The sequence below is a fragment of the Cyprinodon tularosa genome, unplaced genomic scaffold (assembly GCF_016077235.1).
Source record: "Cyprinodon tularosa strain WSP-4 unplaced genomic scaffold, ASM1607723v1 ctg42, whole genome shotgun sequence".
Lineage (NCBI taxonomy): Eukaryota > Metazoa > Chordata > Actinopteri > Cyprinodontiformes > Cyprinodontidae > Cyprinodon > Cyprinodon tularosa.
Window position 1 is genome coordinate 1953191 of NW_024039141.1, and position 26765 is coordinate 1979955.

General features: G+C 37.1%; 1 protein-coding gene across 2 annotated transcripts in view; it reads left to right on the top strand.

The window, feature by feature from the left end:
- The window catches only part of gabrb2a (gamma-aminobutyric acid type A receptor subunit beta2a), a 67176-nt gene extending 43247 nt beyond the window's left edge, over positions 1-23929 (top strand). Inside the window, exons 5-10 of one of the 2 annotated variants that reach the window (XM_038299105.1) lie at positions 3722-3804; positions 12858-12995; positions 13903-14055; positions 18764-19008; positions 19479-19619; positions 21970-23929. In XM_038299105.1, coding sequence (XP_038155033.1) covers positions 3722-3804; positions 12858-12995; positions 13903-14055; positions 18764-19008; positions 19479-19619; positions 21970-22326 — 1117 coding nt within the window. In that variant the 3' untranslated portion in view covers positions 22327-23929. The remainder of the gene's footprint in view (positions 1-3721; positions 3805-12857; positions 12996-13902; positions 14056-18763; positions 19009-19478; positions 19620-21969) is intronic. The other variant, XM_038299106.1, reaches the window with a different exon arrangement.
- Positions 23930-26765: the final 2836 nt, after the last annotated feature.

Sequence of the window (26765 nt, forward strand, 5' to 3'; positions counted from 1 at the left end):
GCCACGAACAGGAATGAAAATGGATGCATGAATGTTATTAAATCTTTTAAATAGCTTTTCACATGTGTGTAACAATATTTATTTTAAAATACTTAGCTTGAAAGTTGGTAGTATGTCTTTATTTATTTTTAAAGTTGTGTTGTGCCTTACAGCTTACAAACAAGCTAGCTATCAACTAGCTTCATGAAAAGCTTTTTCCTGATGTCAGTTAGCCGTCAGGAGAAGCAGACTGTGTATTTAATTTCACTGAATAATAAATGTGCAGCACATAAAGTTTTGATCATAGAGGGTTAAACACCGGTGCTTAAACAACCTATACTGTTTCATGCTCTGGTGAGCTGTTTCTACACACCACACACAAATAGCATTCCAGCTGGAGCAGCTAGCAGGGCCATTAAAATCTATTGCTATGATTGTAAAATCTATTATGAGCGATGCTAACCGCAAATCATTCCAGCAGCAGATGTTTTTTTCACTAAAGAAAGAAAATAAAATGAATTTGCAAAATACCAAATGATGTTAATGTTGACAACAGAATCTATATGATTGAGGAGTTAAAAACTAAATTAGTCCTAAAAGAGATTTGGTAACAGTGAATATATTACATTGGACAAACGAAATGAGAATGGATATGTTGTAATCTCAGAGCATGCCTTAAAGCAGGACCCACAAAATCTTTATCTCTTTGAATCTCATCAATTAACAGTATATGGTCTGCTCACCTTTGAGAATGTGATTGTGAACACATAAAATTCACTTTGATTTTGGAAATCGGTCCTATATCAGCCAGAATACAAATATCTAAAATCTCCAACATAATCAAGATTAAAGATATTATCATCTTTAGTTTAAAGTATATGTAACCCATTTGATAGTAATAAATTGTTAAGTTGTTCTCAAACCTAATATTCTTGACAAATCTTTGGTTGAGTAATATCACTTGATCAAGCCTTTTTAATATGCCACTCTGCAAAATAAGTCAAACATTTATGTAGGATTTGAGCTGATATCGTATTCGAAGCAATTTGGTATTAGTCAACAAACAAAGCTGCAATATGAGAATAAAAGAGTTGTATAGGGAAAGGTAAAAAGTTGCATAAGGAGAGTGAAGCGCTCCCTGAGGTCCTGATGTCCCAGAGCTTAAATCATCTCAAACTGGTTTCTTGGACATGTTAACATATTCTCTGTACTGCAGTGGCCTATATGTTCACCAGATGTTGATTCCAACATAGCAAAGTGCTTGAATTAGAGATAATCATCATGAATGTGAGCTGACACATATACAGCAACACAATGATCCTGAAATTTTCATCTCATAGCTATGTAAACTGCCTCAGAGCTCCTGTGCTTGGCTTTGTTTCTCCCAAGGATAAGGCCACTAAGGGAGCAACAACTGCTTAGCCTATTTTCTCATTTCTCATTTTGGTCACGGCAGATCATACTGAGCTTGAGGTTTCTTCTTGTTAAGAGTAGTTTTCCTTTCTACCCTCGCTACATGCATGCTTGTTATGTGGAATTGCTGCAAAGTTAACAACACAAATTAAATGACTGTGCATTGTCTCCACAGTATATACGTAGGAGGGGTAAATTCTGGGAAGTCTGACTTCATGCAACTTGCTGGCTTTCCTTAGACAGAAAAACTTTAAACCAAGAATTTGATAGTATTTGGACTGGTTGTACAATGGCAGTGGAGCTTGGCTGGTTGGTGATTTCACCTTCAGCTGGCATTGGGTTACCAATGATGCTGTATGTTTGGGAAGATGTGGTGGGGGCAATCGGCCCTAAGGGTGACTGAGCACAGGTGAATTGACCCGTTGTTGGTATATGGGGGTCCTGTGGGCTCAATGGTGTCTGCTCAGTCATGCCTGGGTTGGACACTTAGAGTTACAACCTTCCAGTGTGTTGTGTTTTGTGACCGTGTTAAGTGGGGGGTTGACTGAGGGGCTCCTGCTGTGTGAATGTCATCGGCTTCTCAGGGATTTGACTCATGGCAGGTTTGTATCACAGCTATGGCCCTGTAAGGGGCTTCATGCCAGGGTTCACGGGGTGGTCAGTGATTTATGGGGCTTAGGTATCAACTCATTGTGGGTTTGGGAAAATACTGGGAAGGCCCTTGTAGTCTAGCCTATTTCAGCTTCTCCTTATTTTTACTTCTACCTGTAGATGGAAGTGGGTTTTGTTGCGGGACGGGATCTGGGTCTGAACCAGGGTCATTTAAGTTTGGATCCCGACTTTATCCTGGACTGTTAGGCTTGGCCATCGGCCTTTCTCCATATTAGAACCGGGGTAGTGGTATTTGGACCTGGGAGTATAGAGCAGGGGTTTCCAAAGTCAGGAACCCCCCACCCAGAGGGTCACAAGAGAGCAAGCAGGGGGTCAGCAGATGGTTTTCATAATCATTGTGATATGATCCCCGAAGTACATGGGGGACCAAAATATAATGAAAGAAAGTAAATGAAATAACTAGATGCATCATGAAAGGTACAGTTAGCAATTTTATAATACTTGATTTAAATAATAAATATACAATAAAATGGTCAAATGCACATTTAAATGTCCCTTTAAGTAGTTTAATTCAATTAAGTATTTCAATTTAATAAAAAAAAAAATGTATTAGAAACAAATACATCTATTTAAGTTTACATATATATATATAAGGATAGAGTTGAGTAATTATGTGCATTTTTAAATTTCGTCTCCAGTCCGTTGCAATGTTATTTGTGGGATCATAGGGTGAAATGGTTGGGAACTTGGTATAGAATAGATCATGTATGGGGAGCTGGAGTGTGTGAAAGGCGTTCATTCCTCTGTGTTAAAGTCTGTTTGTGAACACTTGAGGGTGGGACTTTATGGATGCAAATGTATGTGCTGGGTTTTCTTTGTAAGGTTTAGTCTTGGTCTGCCCCCTCTCCCTGCAAGCATTAAGAAGGAATTAATCAAACTTTTTTTCTCTAATTCCACATTTCTGCACTAATACTTTTTTTTATTTTTCTGTTGTAACATTTTACCCTTAAATGTCATTTTGTCATTAATTTTATGTATTAAAATCATTAGCAGAAATAATGCAGCCAAAACAGTCTGTATGTAATTAATCTAAGATATGTGATTTATTAAATAAATGAAATACTTTTTAATAAGTGTTTAATTTATTGATTGGCATAATATTCTATTCTTAAAAGTCACATTTCTATTAGCTTGGACTGAAGACACAATTTCAACATAAAAATGCTCCTGCTTAGAGGTTATTTTAAACTCTACTTTTAATCTGACAAACAAGGTGAGTTGAAAAAACAACAGATAACACTGGAAACCAGAGATATTAGTATAAATAAAATAAAAACCTGTGTGTTTACATGTGATTGTGAAAATAAATAATCTTAATATATAGGTTCATCTGATTTACTACTAAATAAACATGTAAGTAACAGTAATTAAATCTATTTTTTGTGTATTCAAACAGAAAAGATAAAAAATGAAACATTTCAATGAAAAACATTTTGTAATATAAAACATCTATCTGCAGTGTGTGAAAGCTCTTCCCTCAGAAAAATCCTCATTAAGGACCTTTTTCCATCTGCATCTTGTGAAATGCCTCATGTGCTGCACAGACTGCTATGATGTGTTGATGTATTCGCCTGATGCTGAAGGTAAAAATAAAACAAGCAGTCTGGAGCCTCTCTTTGATCAATCCCGTGTTTTTATGTCCCCTCGTTGTCCGTAGCATCACCACAACTGCTGCCTGCATGATGGACCTGCGCAGGTACCCTCTGGATGAGCAAAACTGCACTCTGGAGATAGAAAGCTGTAAGTACTGTTCTCCCTGACAACCAGCTCTCACACCCACATGCAGATGGAGAATTAAACAGATCCCACACACACATAGACTCTCACAGCCTCACTGCAGCACCAAGGTAGAGTGGTGTATTGATAAAACGCTATGCTAAATGCTGAGGAAGGCTAATGAGATAGCCAGAGATATGCATCAAGGAGAAGAACATAACTAATGGCTCAGTGACTGATAACATCCTGCCTAATTAATTCATCTTCAGCCGCAGTGGCTTCCTAAGGTGCAGAGGTGCCTGACTAGGTCCAGTGTTTTAGGGATGTGCTGATAGTTGATGTTATGTGCAGCTTTCTCCCCAACCTGCATCACCTTGTTTGCACAGCAAAAAGAGCTCTTTTCACACCAAGGTTGTAGTTGTACGTCATCCAGCGCTATAGAGCGGAGGAAACGTGTGGAAGGACAGGAGATAGAAAGATGATGTCCTCTGCGTGTTTCATCTGGGTCCCTGGAGTGAAGGATTAGGGTGCTGGGATGTGGTCTAAGGGGTTCAGTCTTTATAGGTTTGTTCCCTTTCTAGCCAGCAGCACCAGGCAGTACAAAAACGGCACGGGTCAGAAACGCCCCTCCTATGCTCCTCTTCCATTATGTCCGCCGTCTCTCTCATCGCTCCCTCTTTTCCGTTTTCTCATCTCTTTGCTTTGTAAAGATTCATCTTCTTTTTTTTCCCCTCCTCTCAGCCTTTTTATCTCTACTCTCATCACTCATATGCTGTGTTCCCCCCCCCTCTCCTCCTTTCTCAAGCAGCCCTGCAAAACACACGCACTCTATGCATGCACATGAACACTCACAGCTCTAGTTTTGATCACCAGGCAGGATCTGCTCTCATATGGATTAACTGGCAATGGTTTTAATGCAGGAACCTCTTCATGCCAGAGCATGCTATTTTATTCAGACTAATGAGCCTGGAGAACTCTCACTTCCCTTGATAAACTTGATGCATTTTTAACAGACAATATTACAGAAAAACTACGGATCCTCCAATGCATCACCAGCTCACTGCTCCAGCTCAGGGCACTGTTCTTACATACTGAGCATAAACTATAAATCATGTCTCTTTTTTTTTTTTTACTTCACAAGCAAACACTGTGACCTAAACATGTGTTTCTGTTTGCTCACACTGGACTTTGACCTTGAACTGTGCCTTTCAAAACTTCAGAACATATGTCTAAAAAACTTTTTGTTTCTCCAAAAAATATTCAAAGCAGATCAGTTTCATTGGTAAAACTTAAAAGTTTTCAGCTGTTTACAATACACTAGTTGCACAAACATCAGAAAACAGACTGACTGACAAAGAAAGTTAGAAGGATCTAAGTGGCTTTTATTAGATCCCAGGTAGGCATGTGGTGAAACAGCAAAACTAGGTGGCAACTGAAGCTCAGGTTCTTTGCAATGAGTGAAAATTAAAAGTTTTTTAATTCTGCTAAAAGTGCTAGTACATAATAAATACTGAAATGAGCAGTTTGAACATTTTAATGTGTGCAAATTTAATACCATGAACCCCCAATACAGTACGTCACAAGCATGAGTGCATGCTCCTTCTTTGCACTTTTGCTTTTTCTAGATTATCTCCTACTTGCCCTCATGTCAACTAATATGACTTTCAGGCTGTAACCAACCTAAGAAGGTAAACTGCCTGTGCTCAGCTACTTCTCAGGAAATCCCACCTCCACTGTTTCCTTCCTTGCTGCTACCACTATCCAATCGGTACTGGAAGCACAATCCGTACCATTCAGCTTATTTCCATTCTCTGGTTGCACCACTAGTCAGCTTCTTTTTTCTGTCACTTTAAATTGGTTTATTGATGTATCCTCTGGTTGCACATGTATAACCAGATGTTCATCCAGGTTGCCAAAAATGGTGTGCTGAAAAGTACTGAGAGTACTAATTTCTGTCCTCAAATCATCAAAGAATGCTAAACTACATTGTATGAAAGGTATTTGTGACTTTTCTGAGAGAACTGGTCATGTTTCACATTCTCTCCATTATATTGCTTCTGACATCATCATTGGACATGTTCAGCACAGTCTGAGAAAATATGGTTACGACATGTTTGTCTGCCTTTCAGTTTTATCTTTCTTTAGATTATGCACTTTATACTATAAAAGTACAAAAAAATGCAAACATAAAAGTCAAATTTTCTACAATTATTTACAAATCCAAAGCCAAAAAAAAGTTGCCAGAAATAGGTTAGGATTACTTTTCCGGGACAGAAGCAGGATAAAACAGAAGGATGTAAACGCATTTATTCTCTCTGAGAAGTAATTTTTAACCTTTCACATTTTGTGCACTAGTTGGATTTTTGTAATTAGGGAGGTAAAAAAGTATTTTGTTAGTCTTTAAAAAAAAAAAATCAATCCCAGATGTATTCTGGTTGTGCATGCGCAAATGAGCTGATGGTATGGAACATGTTAACAGTATGGCTTGGCCAGTAACATTAGCAAAGCAGGATTCATATTTAGCAACCATCTCTTTCATCAGCTGCATTTTTTGTAAACACAATGCAGGACATACAAGAAGAAATGCTAAAAAACAGCAGCAAAATTATTAGAAATGTAACTGTCAGCTAGGTCTGCAACTAACGATTATTTAGCAAATCGATTAATCAGTTATTTTTTCAATTAATCGATTAATAATCAGATAGGCAAAGGGTCTTTAAAGAAGACTTTTCAGCAAATTAAACCAGGTGAATCTAAAATGTTTCCACTTGAGGAGTTCTGGATTGAACATATTGACAGATGAAAAATTCTTTTTTTTTTTATCTTAAATGCAAAATGTTTACATTTTTTTTCAATTCTGGAAATAATTACTGCTCTAAGTGGCTTTTCCTGTCAGCTAAAGGCATGTTTTAGAGTCTCTATGTTCCATTTAATGATTAATAGGTAATTAAAATAGTTGACGATTATTTCAATAATCCATTAATCATGATCAATCCGATGAATTGTCTCAGCCCTAAACTAAACTAATTGTCAACTAAAAACCAGAGTTCATTCAAGCCTTGAATTCCTCTATATAAACAGTGAGGCTAACATTAGCTTAGCTCATAGGAAATTCCAAATTTAACATCAATAATTTTAAAGATTATGGCTACTGCTGTCACAGCACATTCATGACTGTGGTAAACTAAATGATTCAATGATGACTTCACCTAATTAATTTTTAACTCTGATAGAACAGTAATTAACCTAAAGATGCTTGCCTAATGTTATTAGCTGCTACCATGAAGAACAAAGTATCATCTCAAGAGGTGAGATTTCCCTAAAAGTAGGAAATCACAGGCAGTTTGCAAGCAACAAGGGTGGAGGCATGTTCATGAAATACTGGAGGGGTCATGGCATTAAATTTGCACACATAAAACATTAAAAATGCAACCGGAGAAAAGTTTATATGCATATATTTTAAATAAGACTTCTGATATGAGTATTTGTTACAAATGTGCACTTTTGGTAGAATTCTGACTACATAGGAAGAAAAGGAATCATACATTAAAAAGCACACCATGTCTACAGAGTAGCATGGTAATGACTCAGTAATGCTATGGTGCTGCTCTGATGCGCATTTGATTCTTTTTTTGTTGTTGTTGATATTTCATTTTTAGTAAATTTTATACTTTAAATTTCAGATTTTTTTCAATTTCACTTTCATAGATTGACATTTATGAATTGCATTATCTTCAAATTGCTTTTTACAGATCATATTCTCCTCACTTCTAGAGACGAGCTTTCCTCTGGAGTGAGGAACAAAGCATTTCTATTGGTCTGCAGGATGTTGGCAACAAATTTTTTATTGGTTAAGTGAAAAAAATTGGGCTAGAATTTGTAAAATTCCATCTGAAAAAGAGAAATTTGAAAAAATTAGAAAATATGAAATGTGTAAAAAAAAATTGAAAAATAAAATGAAAAACAACAGAAAAAAATCATATAAGAAAACCAAAAAAACTTAGCTCTCACACCTATTTTTGATTCTAAGTTTCTTCAAGTTTCATTTCTGAATTGCATCTTTTCCAAGTTTCCATATACAAAACATGATTTTGTTTCCTTTACATTTTGCTTGAAACAGTAATTCTCTCCATAAATGGACAAAAATGTCAGTCTCTAGATATGTCACACTGGTACAGAAATTCCCCAAAGACTTTAAATTGTAAATGCAGAGAAACATACTTGCTCCTGGGAGCTGAACTCATGCACACCAGAATGTTGTTATCTTTATACTTGGATTTTCTGTTTTTTAAGGTCATTGTTATCCTTCTTCTACTTTAAGATTATGCACTGTCTCTTGTTAGGTCTGTCACACAAAAAATCTCCAGTCCTCATGAGGCAGCAGAGAGAGTTTGTCAACATAAAACACTTTCAGTCTGTGCAATAAACGACCATCAATAAGCACATTATAAAAAAGGAAAGGACCCAAACCTAAAAACAATTTGAAAAGTGCAAAGAAAATCTCTTCTGACATCTGAAAACACACCGTTACACTTGTTAGTACACTCCTGTGTTACCCTGAACGAATTCACAAATGCACACATTGGTTTGTTTGATTGGATCCCACATACGCAGCCCTACTGCTGTGAAATATTCACCAGAGCACCAAAATGCTCTGCGCAGCTGCAAACCTCAATAAATGCATATATTACTCCTGTTTGAGTAATACTGCCCACAAGCTAAAGGACCCAGCTGTTTGGAAGAAAACTTAACTCCCTTTTGCATAACAGACACTGTATTTTTGCGCCTCATTGCGTTGACAGCCGCCGTGTTGCAAAATCAGGCGGACATGACTCAAAGGCACATTTCCATCTCTCTCATTTTGACATATTCTTGCAAATAAAAGAAGGGAATAAATAATAAAATGAATGGTCAAAGTTCTGTGAGTGCGAGTTCCTGGAGATGAGAGTCATTGTTAATATTATTAGCAACACCTGAGTTTGTCCTGCTATGATAAAGCAAATGTCGGCGGGGATATAAAGGCCTTTGACTGAAGCACCTGCCTGCCTAAAGAACCACAACAACAACCCAACATCAGTAAACTAACTCTGAATGTCAGTGCCTCTGCAACAAAGAAATGTGTGTTAATTTTTTAAAATCATAGCCTCAGAGTTTAATTATTCATTGCATCTGAATAGGTCACAGCCTCTATTTTAAGCATGAGGAAGACAAAACTGGATCTTTGAGTGGAGATGGATGCAATGCTTTTTATGTTGCAGCTGTGTTGGTTTCCATCAATACAGCAACTACAACTTTGTGGTATTAACTATAATATAAGCGTAGTTTAAAGGAGATATTTGAAAGGGCTGCATAAAAAGACAACTACCATTTGTATTCTCATCGTCTGATAAACAGAACATTTTACAATTATTTCTATGAAATGCAAAAAATAAGATCCTTATATATATATAAGTTCAATATAGCAAGTAAGGGAGTCATTATCCACAGTAAATCTTGTCTTGTGTTGGTATTGGCTAAGAGGCCACTCACAGAGGAAGCAACTGCAAAAAAATTAGAACAAATTAAAGTTTAGAACTGTACTTAGGATCAGAAACTTCCATTTTTGAAGACATGTCCTGAGATTAAAACTTAGAGTGTGGAATACAAAGGCAGTTTCTAAGTCAGCATTTTATCACCTGAAGAACATTTCCATGATTAAAAGACTAATGTTCAAGCAGGATCTAGAGAAACTCATTCATGCATTTATCTTTAGTAGAATTGATTACTGCAACAGTACCTTCATTGGTTTGCCTAAAAACTCAATCAGACAGCTGCAGCTGATCCAAAACGCTGCTGCCTGTGGTCTCACTAGAACTAAGAAAGTAGAGCGCATTAGTCTGGTTCTGAAGTCCTTCCACTGGCTCCCTGTAGCTCAGAGAACAGACTTTAAAATTCTCTACAAATCACTGAATGGATCAGCACCTCAGTACATCCATTGTCAGTCTATCAACCTCCCAGATCACTCAGGTCTTCTAGTTCCATTCTACTCTGTCCACCCAGAACTAGAAACAAACATTGAGAAGCAGCATATAGTTCCTATGCTCCACTGATCTGGAACAAACTCCCAGAAGACAGTAAAAGTGCTGAAAATCCTGAATTTTTAAGTCAAAGTTAAAAACCCATTTGCTTAGAACTGGCTTTGACTGTTGAATTTAAACTCTTTACTGACATATCGTTAGTTTAAATTTGTGTGTATTTGTTTTACCCATGTATTATCTCCACTTGCTTACCGTATGTTCTGCTTTTATTTTCCTTCTATTTAATTGTTTAATTCATGTAAAGCACTTTGAATTTTCTTGCACTGAATTTTGCTGTACAAATATACTTGCCTTACCTACTGACAACTGTCAAAATGGCAAAGCTTACCAGCCTTGGATGGTGAAGTATGGAGATATGAAGATCAGAATTCTAACTAAAGTGCCCACATTTAACAAATACTCATACAAGCCGTAAACTACCAAGTGCATTTCACTCTTTTGTGCAGCACTTTGGAAACCTTGTGTTTATTTAAATCGTGCTATATAAATAAAGTGGATTGGATTGGATTGGATTTCGAACATTCAATGCGTGGATTATTCAAAATGATATGCCCCCTAATATGTCCCAAGCCAAGAAAGTTCTGACAACTCCATTGATAATTTAGCAACATTACAAAGATCAACAGTTGCACTTTATACACAGATTGAGGGAAGTTAGATGCTCATGCTGGTGTTGCCATAGATATTACCAGAGTATGGCAATAGAAAATTATATTTAATTTGCTCTCATCTTTGAACATGTGCATATGGGCCAACTATATGATTGAAACAGGCTATATAAAAACAAAAACACATTTCACATGGCTAACAATAGACTCATAATATGGATTAGAACCTCTTAGTCAGTAAGCTTTTTAGTAAAGGTGTTTTTTGTGAAATAATTACTAAAAGTTTTGGGTCTGTCACAGATCTGCATGTATTTTGAATGGGCGAGTCAAGCACTCTCTTTCTCTTGTGCTGGCAGAACTTTCTTACTCAAAGTTTTGGTTACAGCTGGTAATGTTAGAAAAAACATCTTTAGGCTAATTGTTGTGCACTTTTTCTCAGCATTCTGATTAGTTGCATTATTTTGTTTGGGTGTTTTGCTGCAGGAGGGACTGCTGCACTTCATAAAATAGAGGATATGATGGAAAGAGTGTGTTTGATAAAGATAAAGCAATGTCACAAAACACCAGCCAGGAAGTTAGAGGTCGAACAGTTTCAAACTTGACTGACGCACTGTCAGGTTTACACCATTTGGTTTACACCAACTACTGTAGTAAAAACTTGTGCAAAGATAAGCAACCCATCTGACCAAAGTCCCTTTATTTAAAACAGAGGAATTGTATCTAAACCTCTGACATTTTGAGAAAAAACAAAAAACCATTTGTTTTTAGCAAAGAAAAATATCCTTTTACTAATCTTAACAAATTGAAAATAGGAAGTATTCAGTCTGAGTCAGGCATTGTTTATGCAACAAAAATCATGAGGATTGTTTCTCATTTTCTGGATGCTGTAAATAAAAAAATTTTTGGATTATCATCAATATATTTATATTTATTTATTCATTTTTTTTTATTTTATGTTGCTATGATTAGCACATTAGGCAATTATGGTCATTTATAAATCATACTTGCTTGGCCGAAAGGAGGCTTTAAAAGCACAGTGAATTTATTTATTTATTCATTTTTTTTTTTTTGGGTGAAACTCTTTACTAGAAACTTTTTAAAAACTTTTTTGCAAATTTTTATCTCTTGTTTATAAAATGTCGTCTTATTACCTGAAAAACTAGAGGGTATGTTTAGCTATCTAGGACTTGCAATTTCTGCTAGAGGGCAGAACAGAAGTGTAGGAATCACTACTAAAGGTCTAAAGAGTACCAAAACGTATTCAAGTAAAAGTAGCACTACTTCATTATACGGTACTTCTACTTTAATAAAAGTAAAAGCAGCTGTCCAATAAATGACTTAAGTAAGAGTAAAAAAAGTAGGCTACTTAGTTAAAAGGCTTCTCCAGTACTAAGTGACTTTTTTACTATTTAAAATGCTGTAAATGAGAAAAGTTATTAAATATAAAGCTATGTGCAGATTCCTTTTGTTTTAAAAACTAAAACAATGTAATGGGTTTAAATAAGAATTGGAAATCCAAGCAGAAGAAACACTTTGTTAAAGTCAAATTTTGGATATATAACACATGAAGGCATTTCTTAAGGTATATAAAGTATGTATGCTGGAACAGAGTACACAATCAGTAAATCCCTTTTACTGTATATTACCTTGACCTCCACATCAGACATCTCAGCACATGAAATTAACACCAAAACAACAGAGATTAGGTACATATCTCATGAGGTCCTGCATTTTAGGTCAAATTGTGCTTCTTCTTTTTTATAAAGTTACTCACAGTCAGTAGAGTAGCCGAAGATTTTACTCAAGTAAGAATAATGATACTTCATTATAATCTTACAGAAATAAAAGTTAAAAGTAAATGAATCTACTCCTAAAAGACATTATTTATTAAAAAGTTACTCAGGTAAATGTAGTAACTAGTTAATACCCAGGTATCAAAAATATGTATAGCAAACAATATATGTGATTTGATTTTTTGGTCATTGTGGGTAAAACTTTGCATTAAGTGAGCTTTTGCTGAAGATTTCCTACTATCTTTTATTATAAATCAGCCAATTAGGAGGACACGGAATCACCAGCAAACATATGATCCTTTTGTTTGATCTTACATGTTTGTGTTTCTTCACAATTGTTGCTTTGTTAATAGAAAATATACCTAAAAAGGGCTGTTATTATCTTAGCATATGATTATCAAAATCTGCAATAAACTGCAATACCTTTTTTAAGTTGAATACCTGCTCCCACTTACTTTAAACAAGAACAATTTCAGGAAATTGTGGCTGTGCTAATAGAGGATGGGTCATCAGAAACAAACTTCAGCTCTGCCATAAACCAGAATATGAGGTTTTACACCGACTGATGGTGATCATGGTTCTGCCTCTGTCGTCTACAGATGGATACACAACTGATGACATTGAGTTTTACTGGAGAGGAGGGGACAATGCCGTGTCTGGGGTTGACAGGATAGAGCTGCCACAGTTCTCCATTGTTGACTACAAACTCATCTCCAAGAATGTTGTCTTTTCTACAGGTAAGTCACGGAGCACCGATCCATGTTTTTAAGCTTTTAACTTTAATTTTGTGCCATATTAAACCTGAAACCTTTAGTAATACTCAAAATGATTCCTATAGTCCAAAAAAAGATGTGTTAAAAGCCTTAAAATATATATATTTTTAAAAGCAGACACATAATGTTAGTCAAAAAATATCCAATTAATATATTTATTCAGTGGAAAGAAAAAATATTATTTAAGAGGTTGTTGTTTTATTAAAAAAGATTATATAATCATTACCTATATTGTTATCTTAACTTTCCTTTGATCTTCAAGATCATTTAGCCAAAAACTCACTGCAAGCTTCCAAGGTGTTTATAAGTAGCAGAAAAAAGGAAATCTTTCAGTTGCACTTTAAAAATACATTTATATGATTTATATTTTTATCTTATACACCGTTTTTAGTTTTGCACATTTTTAATTCTTCATTGATGGAAATAAGATTAAATAAGACAATTTTTCAATTTTTTGCTTTGTCCGGGACTACAGTACATATATCTTGTCCAACAATTCCTGCGTTTTGAATTATTGGTGCTAAGCAAAGAGGGGCTCACCCAGGGCACCATTCAAACATGAACTAAGAGATTAACTTTTATCGACTTAAAAAGAAATTAAACAGTAAAAAAAAACACTTCTTTTAATATTTCTCCAGTGAGAGTTCTTATTAGGACTATTATTTTTGGCACCAGGGATTTAAATCATATTGTAGTTATATTTTGTATATACATATCGGGTGACTGCTATAAGTATGTTTGAACTGTAATAAAATAAAATAAAAATAAAAGTGGAATTTAAATGAAGATTTCTGTCTGACTCTACTCTGTTGAGAAGGACAAAGTTGGCATCTTGTAGAAGACTCTGCTTCTCTCTCTGTGCCTCCTTCAGGTTCCTACCCCCGCCTGTCTCTCAGCTTTAAACTGAAGAGGAACATCGGTTACTTCATCCTGCAGACATACATGCCTTCCATCCTGATTACCATCCTCTCCTGGGTCTCCTTCTGGATCAACTATGATGCATCTGCTGCCAGAGTGGCCCTGGGTAGGACTGCCTTCCCTCTGCACAGCAGTGGCCAAAAGCAAAATGATAACTGCATGAAAGGATCCATTTATCCTATTGTGCTTCATTAAGGCCGTATTGTGTAAATAAGTCTGGATCTTTATTTTCTGCATATTTAATTATACTAATTTGTGAATTGTCTCAAAGCGTGTGAACGATGGCAGTGTGTGATAGGCTGTCTGGCTAAATGTCTGTTGTTCAAAGATGACTATATGCATGACTCATGCAGAGCGAGAAGCTCTGCAGCCTGACCTTGAAGCATGCTGTCTTTCCCTCTGCTCATCTGTCTGTTGAAGCCCCCCCATTGCCCAAAAATACCTGCTCACTCCCCAGATTACATCCACAGTAACACTGAAAAAGAAGGAACGAAATGAAAACAGTCACCCAAAATGCACCTGGATGTTTTTCCCACCAAAGTCAAACAAGCACAAGGCTAACCAGCACAGGCTAACGCAGTGCTGCTGGGAAGGCAATTTAAAGACGTGCCCACATGCTCTCAGCAGCCTGAGAATGTGCAGCGAGCGAGCTCAGCCAATGAAAACCGACGCTCTGTGATACAGCCCTGCTGCAGACTGTTGGGTTATTTATAATGCGTGTGAATCTGACCAAATGTAAATTGTGCAGGCAGATGACTAATGTATCAAACACAATGTGTGTGTGTGTCATATAAGCAGGTGTATTGTGCTGTGACTAAACACAGATGTTTGCAGCAGCAGTGGGATGCTTTTAGAAAAGTGTGTTCTAAATGTGTATGAATGCATGGTTATCACCTGTTCGACCTGAAATTACATGATGAAGCACGCATAATCATAGTCTCTAGGGGTTTAGATGGATGTTGTGAACCATATGGGGTCCATGCTATTGAGTATTGTCTCTTCATAGTTGTTAAATGCTTTATAATCTACAAGATAAATGAACGCTCACATATTCTTATCCATTAGAGATTGCCACCTGATCTCAGTTATTGCAAGGAAGCCGGGTAACAATTAAAATGGCTCCTGTACAATATGAGTAATGATTCATTACAGGAAAAGAAATAAGAACAAGAATTTATTAGGGATATATTTTGCACAATTTAACTTGAAGCAAACTTACAGTTATTTTTTTTTTTTTTGGACGGGGGGAAATTAAGATATTGAAAATAAACCAAAAATCTGATTCCCTGGTTGCAAAGTGTATAAAACAATTTGATACTTTTGTTAAAGCACATTTTGATTTTATTTCACTTTTTCTTTTTTGATAGAAGTCTATCATTGTGAGACATGTTGGTTTGGCAATATTTGCCCAATTTGTCTTTGAAAGGTTCCCCATATCTGTCATATAGTACCCATACAGCACTCTCTCCATCTCTGATTGAGGTCAGTTTTGACGTTTTTTGTCCCCATTCCAAAACGGTAATTTTCTTCCCGCAACTTAAAGTAAAGTGATACTGAAAAGTACAAATATCACTGCAACCTCTGGCTGATAGCTAAGGCTTTTAGATAAAAACTGGATGCTATTTAACATTATTCATGATTTCATCCACCAAATCCTTGTAATTTCAGCCTGAAGAAAAGTAATCCCAAGGCATGATGCTGCCACCATTTTGTTTCACATTGGATATATATATATAAGTTTGTTTGCATTGTATTTTTGTTCTGACTGTACTTTTTGAAGATATATCTATCAGTTCTAGACAGATTCTATTAGACAGCAGTACATTTTACTAGCCTTTTTTTCCTCTTTTGACTATGGGAAGAATGTTCTTCCACTATTGTTCCAAGCAAAGAACAAGTTTTCTGAATTTAAATCTGAGAAAATATAACCTTAAAATGAAGCAATCCAAAAAATAATAATCAGAAAATGTTGTGAAAGTAACTTTGCTGTTTTCTTAGATTTTATTTTTCAAAAATATTCATTTTTATTTTTTTTTTCATATTTAGTTTTTTCATATATTATTTTTACAAATTTTTTAAGATTCTGTTTTTTAAATAGGTTGTTTTTGGTTTTTACTGAAAAATAATGAAAACAACACCTGAACACTGTTAGACAGTAAACAGTGTTAAATCTTCTGAGCTCACTTTCAACCTCTTAAAGTTGCAGAGAAATATGCGTTGCTACTCTCTACATGCATATCTTTACCATTAAGCTGTAAGAAAAAAATTACAAAATCATTTTTATTGAAAGCAAAATAAGGGGTCTCTTTCGCAGCGCTACCTCTGATTCTTTGAAGAAACCTTAAACTCACTTATTCACATTAATCTTGAATGTAAAAGGTGAGTTCACACAAGCCAAGGTTGCTTTTGTGTTTGGATGCAAGGTTAACCAGAACCACGTCACCAATTAATGGGTCTGTTCTCAGGCTCAGCAGGTAAAGGCTCATTCTCTAACTGATGGGAGATCCCTGCTTGTCATTTTGTCCTTAGGTAGGACACTTCACCTATTTTTAACTACTATTGGTTGTTACAGATCCAGGTGGTGGCCAGTGGTGCAGATTGTATGGCAGCCTTAGCTCTGCCATTATCTATATCTATGTATGAGGAGTGTTTAGTGTTTGCCCTTGTATGTATCTCAGTTGATTGCTTGTATATGTACGGGATTGTGTGATTGTGACTGGATGAATTTGAAGTTATCTTTGACTACTTGTCATGTTGGGTATTTGCCTCCCCCGCCTCACCTACTGATCATCCTAGGCCCTAAGTATGAGTATGTGTCTGCTGGGGCGCTGATGGTTCTCTAGTGGCGGGATTGGATACTTCAGTGGTACTGTCTCATGCCTGGTGGCTACTGGGCAGGGCCTGAGTCCCCTGCTCCTGTGGGGTTCCCACTATGGGGTTCTGCGCCCTCGGACTCCTGGGATCTCATTTATGTCCACCTTGGGCGTGAGCGACTGCCAGCGGAGACCATGGGGCTGTCGTTGTGGCCCAGTCGGTCCTCTGCACTATGGCCTGTGGGGTCGGCCACCTCAGGGACTGGGCTCCTTCGGGGTTTGGCCCCACTGGGGTTTGGCTCCGGATGCCCTCGTCCACCCTTATTTGATGGGTGTGGCCATCCCGCTGCCTGCCCACCTTGTGTCCCAGTGATCTGGGGTGCCTCTGGATATCTGTGGCTTACGTTGCCTCTTTATGGATCCTGATGCCCCGTCGGGCGAGTCTGGGGCCCCTCACGCCTTCTATTGATTTTTCTTTTGAAGAAGCTTTGTAAATCCTTTATACACGAGCATGCCCATGCATACATATCACCAAAGTTTGGTTCCAAGTGTTCACGGATACAGTTTAATACTAAATACTAAACTGCAGCTACAGATATATACCACCCTGAATAATATTGCGATCACCATAGTTGTTGCCTTTCACACACATCGATATCTCATGGATATCCGCTGCTTTTATGTTTACTTGTCTGTCGTCTTCGTTTTGCTGTTATATTCTCTGTTTTGTGTTCCTCTCATGTCATAAAGGTGTGGAAGACTTCTAGGAGTTACTGTATATCTTCTGTATTTTCTATTCTTGCTGTTTTGTTTTATTTTCTCTCTTCATGCACTGTTTCCTGTCTCTTTCTCTCTTCCCTTAGTTCTTATCCCCTCTTTCTTTCTCACCTCGCTTTCCATTTCCGTCTCCGTTGTATAGAATTTTACTCCCTAAATAATTCAAGCAAAACTTCATATATACAAGTACCAAGTGGAACCTTATGGCAACAGTCATAATGGTCTGCTTGTGAAAGCAAAGATGTTGGGCTATCAGATACCTCTGGGTCTTCTATTCCCAGAGCCGTATCGGCTAAACAAGGGGGAAAAAAAGTTTTAATAAATTGTAAAGTACATACATTTTCTCACATTACGTAAAATATTTAATATAAGTGTGTTTCATTATGTTTTCTCCAAATATTGATGACTAGCTTTACTTTGCCATGAAATAATACTCTGGTGGGTTACTTTTTTGTATACTTTTCCTGACTGATATCTTTGTGCAGTAAGATCCTTTTGATGTTTTGTGATCTCTCTGCCACTAAGAAGTTTATATTAAGTATACAAATTTAAAAAAAGGTTAATCCAACTATGAAAGCTTCCTTTTCTTTATTGAATAATCACATTTGTTTTAATTTGTGGTACCCAATGAGACCAAATGCTGGAACTGAATCAGAAGTTTTACTTTGCGATAGGTTATTCCTATTTAAACATGTAAATGCAGCTTTTTTAACTGTATGAAGTATTTCCTTTTAAGAGCTTTTGTTTTTTGTTTTTAAGTTTTAATTTTACAGGATATACAAACTGGTATTGTCATTCAAACAAGGTCCTGCAGACCTTTTGTATCCACCAACTGTATGAAAGAGAAATGTTAATATGAAGTATGGCTTTGAATCTTTTAAGCATATGCTTAAGGTTAGCTTTCTATCCTATCCTATCCAGAAGGCATGTGATGATTAACCGGGTTTTGGTTAACACTCTTTGTTTTGGACTGGACAGAGATTCTTCAGTGATTAGAAAGATTTTTTATTAAATTTAAGACCAGAAAATTATCTGAAGCTGGATTTCTGTTTTTGTGTAGCAGTGGCACCAGAATCAAAGTTTAATGACTGTGTTTATTACTTTTACTCACAACTCGCACCAGTAAATCCAATAAAGTGAGAGGGAAGGAGTCAGTTTTTAGAAAACTATCTCAAATGTGAAGCTAAAGACATTTTTAAAAATTGTGACTCCACTGATCTGCAGGGATCACCACGGTGCTGACCATGACCACCATCAACACTCACTTGCGAGAGACGCTCCCCAAGATCCCCTACGTGAAGGCCATCGACATGTATCTGATGGGCTGCTTTGTGTTCGTCTTCCTGGCTTTGCTGGAGTACGCTTTCGTCAACTACATCTTCTTTGGCCAGGGCCCCCAGCGACAGAAGAAGGCGGCTGAGAAAGCAGCCACGGCCAACAACGAGAAGCTGAGACCCGACCCCAACAAGGTTTGTGCCACTGGGAGCCTTTCCAGATTGTCTCTGTGCTGTCCTTTGATATGTATGTTTGTTTCTGTGTAAGCAAAGGACTTCTTCTTCTTGTTCTTCTCTTAAGGCCAGTGTGACACTTTAACCAATGTTTCATGTCCTTTACCAGCACTATTTACTCTAACTCCAGCCCTCTGTTGCTGGCTGTTTTAACGTTCTTACTCAGACCTGGATCTGAATGGTCGAATGCAGGAGCAATGACTGCATTTTAAATACTTTATCTCAACATTTTTGTGTTTCCCAGAGGATGAGGCGCCTGAAATATCCCTGGCTGCGGCGTCAGAGCTTTCTCTTTAAATATTACTCAGTACCATTAAGAACAACAGCGTTTAAAATTTTAAATAAAAAAAAAATACAAGACATCCTTTCCTTCTGAGTGTGGCAAGCTACGATTTCCCTCAAGTAACAGGTCTGATTTTGTATGCTTGCAGTGGCTGGTGGGAAATGTAGTTCAAAGAGATGATGCTCTGTATGCCAGAATGAAACAGAGGGAAATTGACGCATATGACTCGATGTGGGATCCCATCTTTGTGGACGATTCCGCATTAGGACTAGGCGATCAAAGAAATAAGGTACTGGAGGTTTTGAAAGTCAAAACTTAATGTCATCAATCTGAATCAGTTCAGATCAGAGGAAAATTCTGTAGTCTTTGTTGATTTCTTTGATTTTTCTTTTTTCTTTTGTAGAGTTTTAAGGCAACCTTGACCATCACTCCCACCATTGTGTTTTTTCCCTCTCTTGGTTTGCTCTTCATGCATTTTCCTGACAAACATGGCTCAGCAGCTTCATTTCTGCAGGCACTGATTTAATCTTAACTTTTAATGATGGAAAAAGACTAAATAATTTTACTAAAATGCCCCCCCCCCCAAAAAAAAAATACAACAAAAAAAAAAATTATAATCTATGAAGCAACTGATAAATTTCTTAAACACAAGTGAAGAAATTAGGAAGACGAGTGGACAGAATGTAGAATTGCAATGATGCTTCAAAGTGAGTTACCCAGAAAAAAACAGTAAAACACATCAGGTACAGGATTAAATTATAGAGATGATGCTTCTCCTCAGAAGTCAGGCTATGGATGAAGAAATGTTGATCCGATTTCACCTCCCAAAACGCCTCTCCTGACCTGCCCTGAACCTCTAGCCTCCTCCATCCTTGCAAAGTCCTTGCTATTTCTCTCAACCTTCTCCTGTCACTTTTCGTTTGTATATCTTTGCTTTTTTCTTCTTTTATTTTTATCTTTTTCTTTTCAGTTTGTCTTGTGAAACGTCAGAATTTTAACCGTCCTCTGGTTGAAATTCTGGGATGACAATGAAGGTTTCTTCAATAAGTGCTTCTTCAAGAATTTTTTTTTATAACTTTGTGCTTGTATTATCATTTATGCGTTGACAAATGATAAGAGAATTTAATGATTTCTTTTTTGGTGGCTGTGAGTAGAAGTTTATTACTCATTTACATCATCCATTTTAGCACCTCATCAGTATGTTACACACGCTAAATTGCTTAAAGATGATTGCAGCTTTTCTCTAAGCTATAGTTTGTAAAGGTTAGTGCCTTAAAGTGTTCATATCGCTTGAACTTTCCCACATGATATGACGTATCAACTACAAAAATCAATGTGTTTTGGAGATGATGGACCAACAAAAAGCAGTGCAAGAGATTTAAAGGTATTTATATATATATATATATATATATATATATATACGTATATATATGTGTTACTTATTCTGTTGTTTTAATACACTTTCTAAGGTCCATATTGTGTGACCGCTTCTGTTATAAACTTTTGAAAAAAAGGGATTTTCTATTCTACTTTATGGATAGATAGATAGATGATAGATAGATAGATAGATAGATAGATAGATAGATAGATAGATAGATAGATAGATAGATAGATAGATAGATAGATAGATAGATAGATAGATAGATAGATAGATAGATAGATAGATAGATAGATAGATAGATAGATAGATAGATAGATAGATAGATAGATAGATAGATAGATAGATAGATAGATAGATAGATAGATAGATAGATAGATAGATAGATAGATAGATAGATAGATAGATAGATAGATAGATAGATAGATAGATAGATAGATAGATAGATAGATAGATAGATAGATAGATAGATAGATAGATAGATAGATAGATAGATAGATAGATAGATAGATAGATAGATAGATAGATAGATAGATAGATAGATAGATAGATAGATAGATAGATAGATAGATAGATAGATAGCGGAGTGGCAGCCTATACCTTTGCAGCATATACCTTTAATCTGGTATCCGGCCCATGCCTACTGTAATTTAGACCATGTCCCACAAATTGATAACCACAAGGCATGACTTTGCTAAGGTTAGATGCATTTATTTCCTTCAAGTTTCCATTTACAAAGTGTGCTAGATCATTCCGCATGCTTTCCTTCCTGATTTAAAAGAGCCAAAAGTTTCTGCATGTTCAAGGTTTTCAGGCAGCTTGTTTCAGAGGTGAGGAGTGTCGAAACTACATGCTGCCTTTACTAGTTTAGTTTTTATCCTTGAAATATCAGTTTAAATGTAGCTTGTAATATGTAGTGTTATAATTTAATGTAATAAAATCCTTGAAAAAGTTATGTTTTCTGTTTAAACAAGTTACCGTACATAAAAAAGTATTTTGCCCTGGATATTTGTATTTTCCACAAACGTTTCCAAAAAGCACCACTTAAGTTCCCTTTGAATTTCTAAAGATATGATTTGTGTTGGTCAATCACAAAAGAAATCTCAATTAATACATCAATGTTTTTAGATGCATCTTAACGAAATGTGAAAAAGTTCAAGGGGTGTTAATACTTTTTGCAAAATGCAGAAGTTAAGAGGACAAATGATTTTCCTGAGCAACCTCTAATAGCTTCATCTGTTATTTTTGCACCTTCACACAGATGACCCCCGATGACAACATCCTGTTCAGTGCCATGGAGATGAAGAATGAGATGGGTGGCGCCGGGGATCTGTCCCGGGGCCTGGGAGCCCCAACGGATCCCCGCAACACTATGCTGGCCTATGACAGCTCCACACTGCAGTACCGCAGGGCGGCCATGGCCCGGCAGAACTATGGCCACAGTGCCTTGGAGCGCCACGCCCAAAAGAAGTCCCGCCTACGAAGACGGGCCTCACAGCTCAAGGTGAACATCCCAGACCTGTCCGACGTGAACTCAATCGATAAGTGGTCCAGGATGATCTTCCCCACCGTCTTCTCCTTCTTTAACGTGGTCTATTGGCTCTACTATGTCCATTAAACCCGGGGGGGGACGAGTCTGGAAACCGGCTTTCTGCCAGACGACAATGAAGAATTGGCGTGGAGGAATCAAGAAAGATAAATGATGAGTGAGAGCGAGAGAGAATGTGCGATGAAAACAGTGTGCTGACTTTTTAAAAGCTGGTTTGTTTCCGACGACGTGAGGAAAACACAAAGACCTTTTTTCGCAGCAGCACCCACTTCAGTCAGCAGTGACTCTTTTAGGATTTGGGAAACACCTTCAAGTGACTGACGAGCACTCGAATAAAAAGAAGAGTGAATAACAAAAAATAAAAAAAATAAGAAAGACAGATACGGTGCCTGTTCCAGAATTTCAATATATCACTAATATTTGTCATTCGTAGCTTACTATCTCTCTGTGGATCAAAATATTTATGCTTGTGTTTGCATATACTTTAAGGATTTCTTTTGTTTAGTATCTATTTACTTGGTAGCCGAGCTGTCTGCATCCAGGAAAAGCTTTATAAATGATTTAAGAGGAGGTCATCCTTGATAGTCTATTTTCCTATATTTACTGTATATCAGAAACATCCTTTAAAAAAAAAGCATGCTTATGTTTGGTTTCATTTCCATCTCAACCGTGATGAGGAATGAGAGTATTTTAGTTGTACTAGTGGAGGGCGTCTTAACATTTGAGGGTGTCTGGATTGCAGCAGGCAGACAGCAGGGGGCAGTCTTACCTCTGGAGCTTTAACGAACAAAGAAAGAGAAGATCTGTTTTTGATTAGGGTTATTTTGCTTTTTGCCGCGCTTCCAGATTCCCTCCATTCATCGGTGAGGTTTGATTTTTTTTCTTTTAAAACACTTAACTGATTTTTTTTTTCTTCCGTTGTGCAGAGTATAGCTTTGATTTAACACAAGCTGGCATAGACAAGTTTCCCCATTGGCCGAGCTTCATCGCTGCATAAATATCGCAATCCACAATCATCGTAACCAGTAGGAACTGGATGATAGGAGTAGGATGCATTTCATCGTGATTAGCTTTCTGTTTCCAGAAAAGGAGAATAATTATTTAATTAAAAAAAATACTGTAGATAACATATTTAATGAAAAAGAGATGATTCATTTTTATAAATCAATACTGACTTTATTGTGTAAATACTATAAATTTATTCTATTTAAATGGGTCTTTGTTGTTGTTTTCTGCAGTTGAATTACAGCTCAACTGTTTCATTTAGTCAAGAAGAAGAAGAAAGGAAAAAAATAAAATCTCAGCGTAAGAAGAATTAAAACACCATTCACAACTTTGCTGACTATACTTTTGGGACTTTTACCTCTTTCTCTCTCTCTGTCTCTTCTTTTCTTTTTAATGGACTCTGAAAGCATCTACTTGCTGAAACTAAAGCACTTCCAGACACCACTGACTTTTGGGTCAATGTCTCACTCTCCTGAAACGACATAACCGAGACCCCCCTCCCCTTACTATCCAGGCATTGAAGTCAGGCATATTTTGTACAAAGTTTCTGTAAATTCTAATTGTAATATTTCATAATGACTGTAAATAGATTGTGTAATAACTGTCAGCAATTATGAAGATGTATCTAAATTCAATTAAAACTCAGTTCAGTCTATCACTTCAACAAGAGGAGCACTGCTGGTGGTGGGTCTATGTCCTTCCTGTGTGAATGTGAGGCTGACCGCTGGCGGGCTTGTGGCTGATTGAGCGTCTGAATGAGCGAGTGAACAACTGAACCCGAATTGAGGATGGAGCAAGGAAAGCGAGGGTAGGGGTAAGCTGAGAACGTTAAGCGCTGCAGCTGGGTGCCACTGGCTGCATAATGGATGGATGGAGCCGAGCGAGAGGCTGCAGCGGTGGTCGGAGGGGCAGACTGGGGTCTGAGCAGGCCTGAGCTCAACACCTGGCCTCGGGGGACATCAACCCAGAGAGCCGTGGCTGTGGAGACACACTTTGGACTCAGAAAAAAAGAGGATAACAAGAAAGAAAGAGAAGAGCACATCAATTCGAAGAGTGTGCTCTCTGCGCCAAAGTCTGAACGCATAAATGGATGCTGGTGAATATTTGATGGTGCAAAACACAGAATATTCAATATTTATAAAGGATTTTTGTCCAAGCAGGAAATAATGTGCAGCTACTGAAATCAAAACAATGACATCAGATACATCTGGTTACACTGCAATAATGTGTAAAGTTTTAAAGAAAAGAAATGCTTGGAAATTAAGTTAAATATAGAGATAAGCATGAGAGAAAACAGCTGATGTTGGCTGTACGTTTGGAAGACGCCTCTGGGAATAAAATGTCTAAGTGTAATGGACCTATGGAGGCAAACGGATGTAAAAACTGATGTTTCGTGACGTGTAACCTTGTTCTTTCATGCACTGGTTAGAAAAAAGAATGACATAACAGATGTATTACCTCAGTAGGCAGATGGTTTTTGCTAAATTGGCCTTTTCCTTCCTTTTTCCTCTTTGCAAAAGGGGGCATCACTGTTGACATGCGAGAATAGGAGGGGAGGCAGATGCTTCCTGTTTTGTACTCTTTTCATGTCACTGGCGTAATTAGCCATGCACAGACCTCTGCACTATGGAGCCACGTGTATGAGTGTGTGTTTACGTTGTGTGTGTGTGTGAGAGGGCCTGCAGCTGAGCTCTGTGAAGTTGGCGAGCCGGCTAAGCCAAAGCCAGCCAACGCTTACTGGGATGGGTGAGAGGGTGAGTCTGACACAGTCGCGTCACGCCACTCCCCAGCCGAGCACATATGTGATGGAAAAACTAGTCAGGCTGGCTTAGGGAGAAGGGACCTATTGTGACATATCCTCACAAACAAATTATGACGTTTTTAAATGACAAATAAATCAAATGTTGGTTTATGTTTAGAATTCCTAAAAAAGGACGTCACTCCATGATGGCCTTCTCCCGACTACATTCAGATTTGACTCGTTTTAATTAGGTTTCAGCAATAAATAAAAGGTGCGACACAAATCAGGGATAAATCAGGCTTGGCATGCAGGTTTGGAAAAGAAACTTGTGTCAACATGAGGAAACGGAAAGCTTCCTACAGTAGTAGGCATTTAAATTTCCCCACTTTCCTTGATGGGCCCTTGGCTGGTTCTTGGCTGGGATTCTACAAATTTTTTTTAAACATCAATCTTTGTATTAAAATATTCTTTCTGTTGTGATTTGTGGACATTAAGATCTAAAGAGAAGCGTTATCTCCTAGTCAGATCATGTAATTCAGGGAAAGGGTGGAGTCAGTCAAAAAAATATGCATGCCCAGCAGAAGGCCAGTGGCTGGAAGTTGATATAATATAATTTTTAACTAGGCTTACTAACTTTTAACTTTACTCTTTAACTTTTCAGTCAGCTTTTTAACCTTTTTTCCCCAACTTAATTTACAGTAGGTAATATATCAATCAAGGGCTCATTTAATTGGTCAAACGCCAAATTAAATGTGCAGCCATGTAGCAGTATCTTTGCTGAATGGCTGGATATAGATCTTGTGCTTCTAGACCTCACTGAGGGACCGGGGACCTCGATCTATAAGTGATCAAAACAGTAAGTTGCCCTATAAAGGGTTAAATTGGATAAAGAGCATCCATCAAATTCTATTTTCAGTAAATTCTCCATCACATTTAGGCGTAGCTTATGGTTGGCAATCTAAATCGATTCATTGTAGCTTTTGCTGTTCAGGATGAACCTCTGCCAACTTCACCTCCAGCGGGTGGTTTCCTGCTGATGACCTTGTCTTGATAGGTTTGCATACTCCCCATACTTGTTTATAATCTAACCCCACTTTAAACTTGCTTATATGATGCCATTAAAGTACTTTTAGGATTATAACACAACTTAATCTAGATCTCTTTTGTAAGTCACCATACATCCTGTGTAATCTAGAGCTGATGGATGAAAATGTTTGTGGTAGTCTCCTCCTGTCTGTATTAGAGCAGTTTACTCACCATATTTGTCAGTTCAAATCTCATGATCCACTGCAGACAGATCCTTTGGGGAAACCTGTCCTTTATCAAAAGGACTATAATGTTAAAAAAAAAAAGCTGTTTTATTGGTGATTAGTATCACGTTAGGTTTGTTTTTAATTTTCTAACAACGTCAATCTAAGTAAGTAATTTTTTTTGCTTGTATTCTTGAATTAAGCAAGTGTTTGAGACTCTCTTCTGATGGTATAAAACAATTTATATTTTAGCTATCTATGCAAATTAAGGGTAAATACATTGCAGTGTATTTTCAATGTTGGCTTAAATTTAGAAGAAAATGAGGAGCTGAAGTACTTTTTTTCAGCTTCCTTCTTTTTGTTGAAATCAGGTGAACCTGTTAAGAACTCACTGATGTCCTCAGCTCAGTCATCTTGCCTTTTTCCTCTAATAGCTCCACAGTAAGGAATGCAAACACACCTGTCACAGGCAAAGGGCGGTCTTTGGAGAGGTATGTTGTTACTTGTTTTAA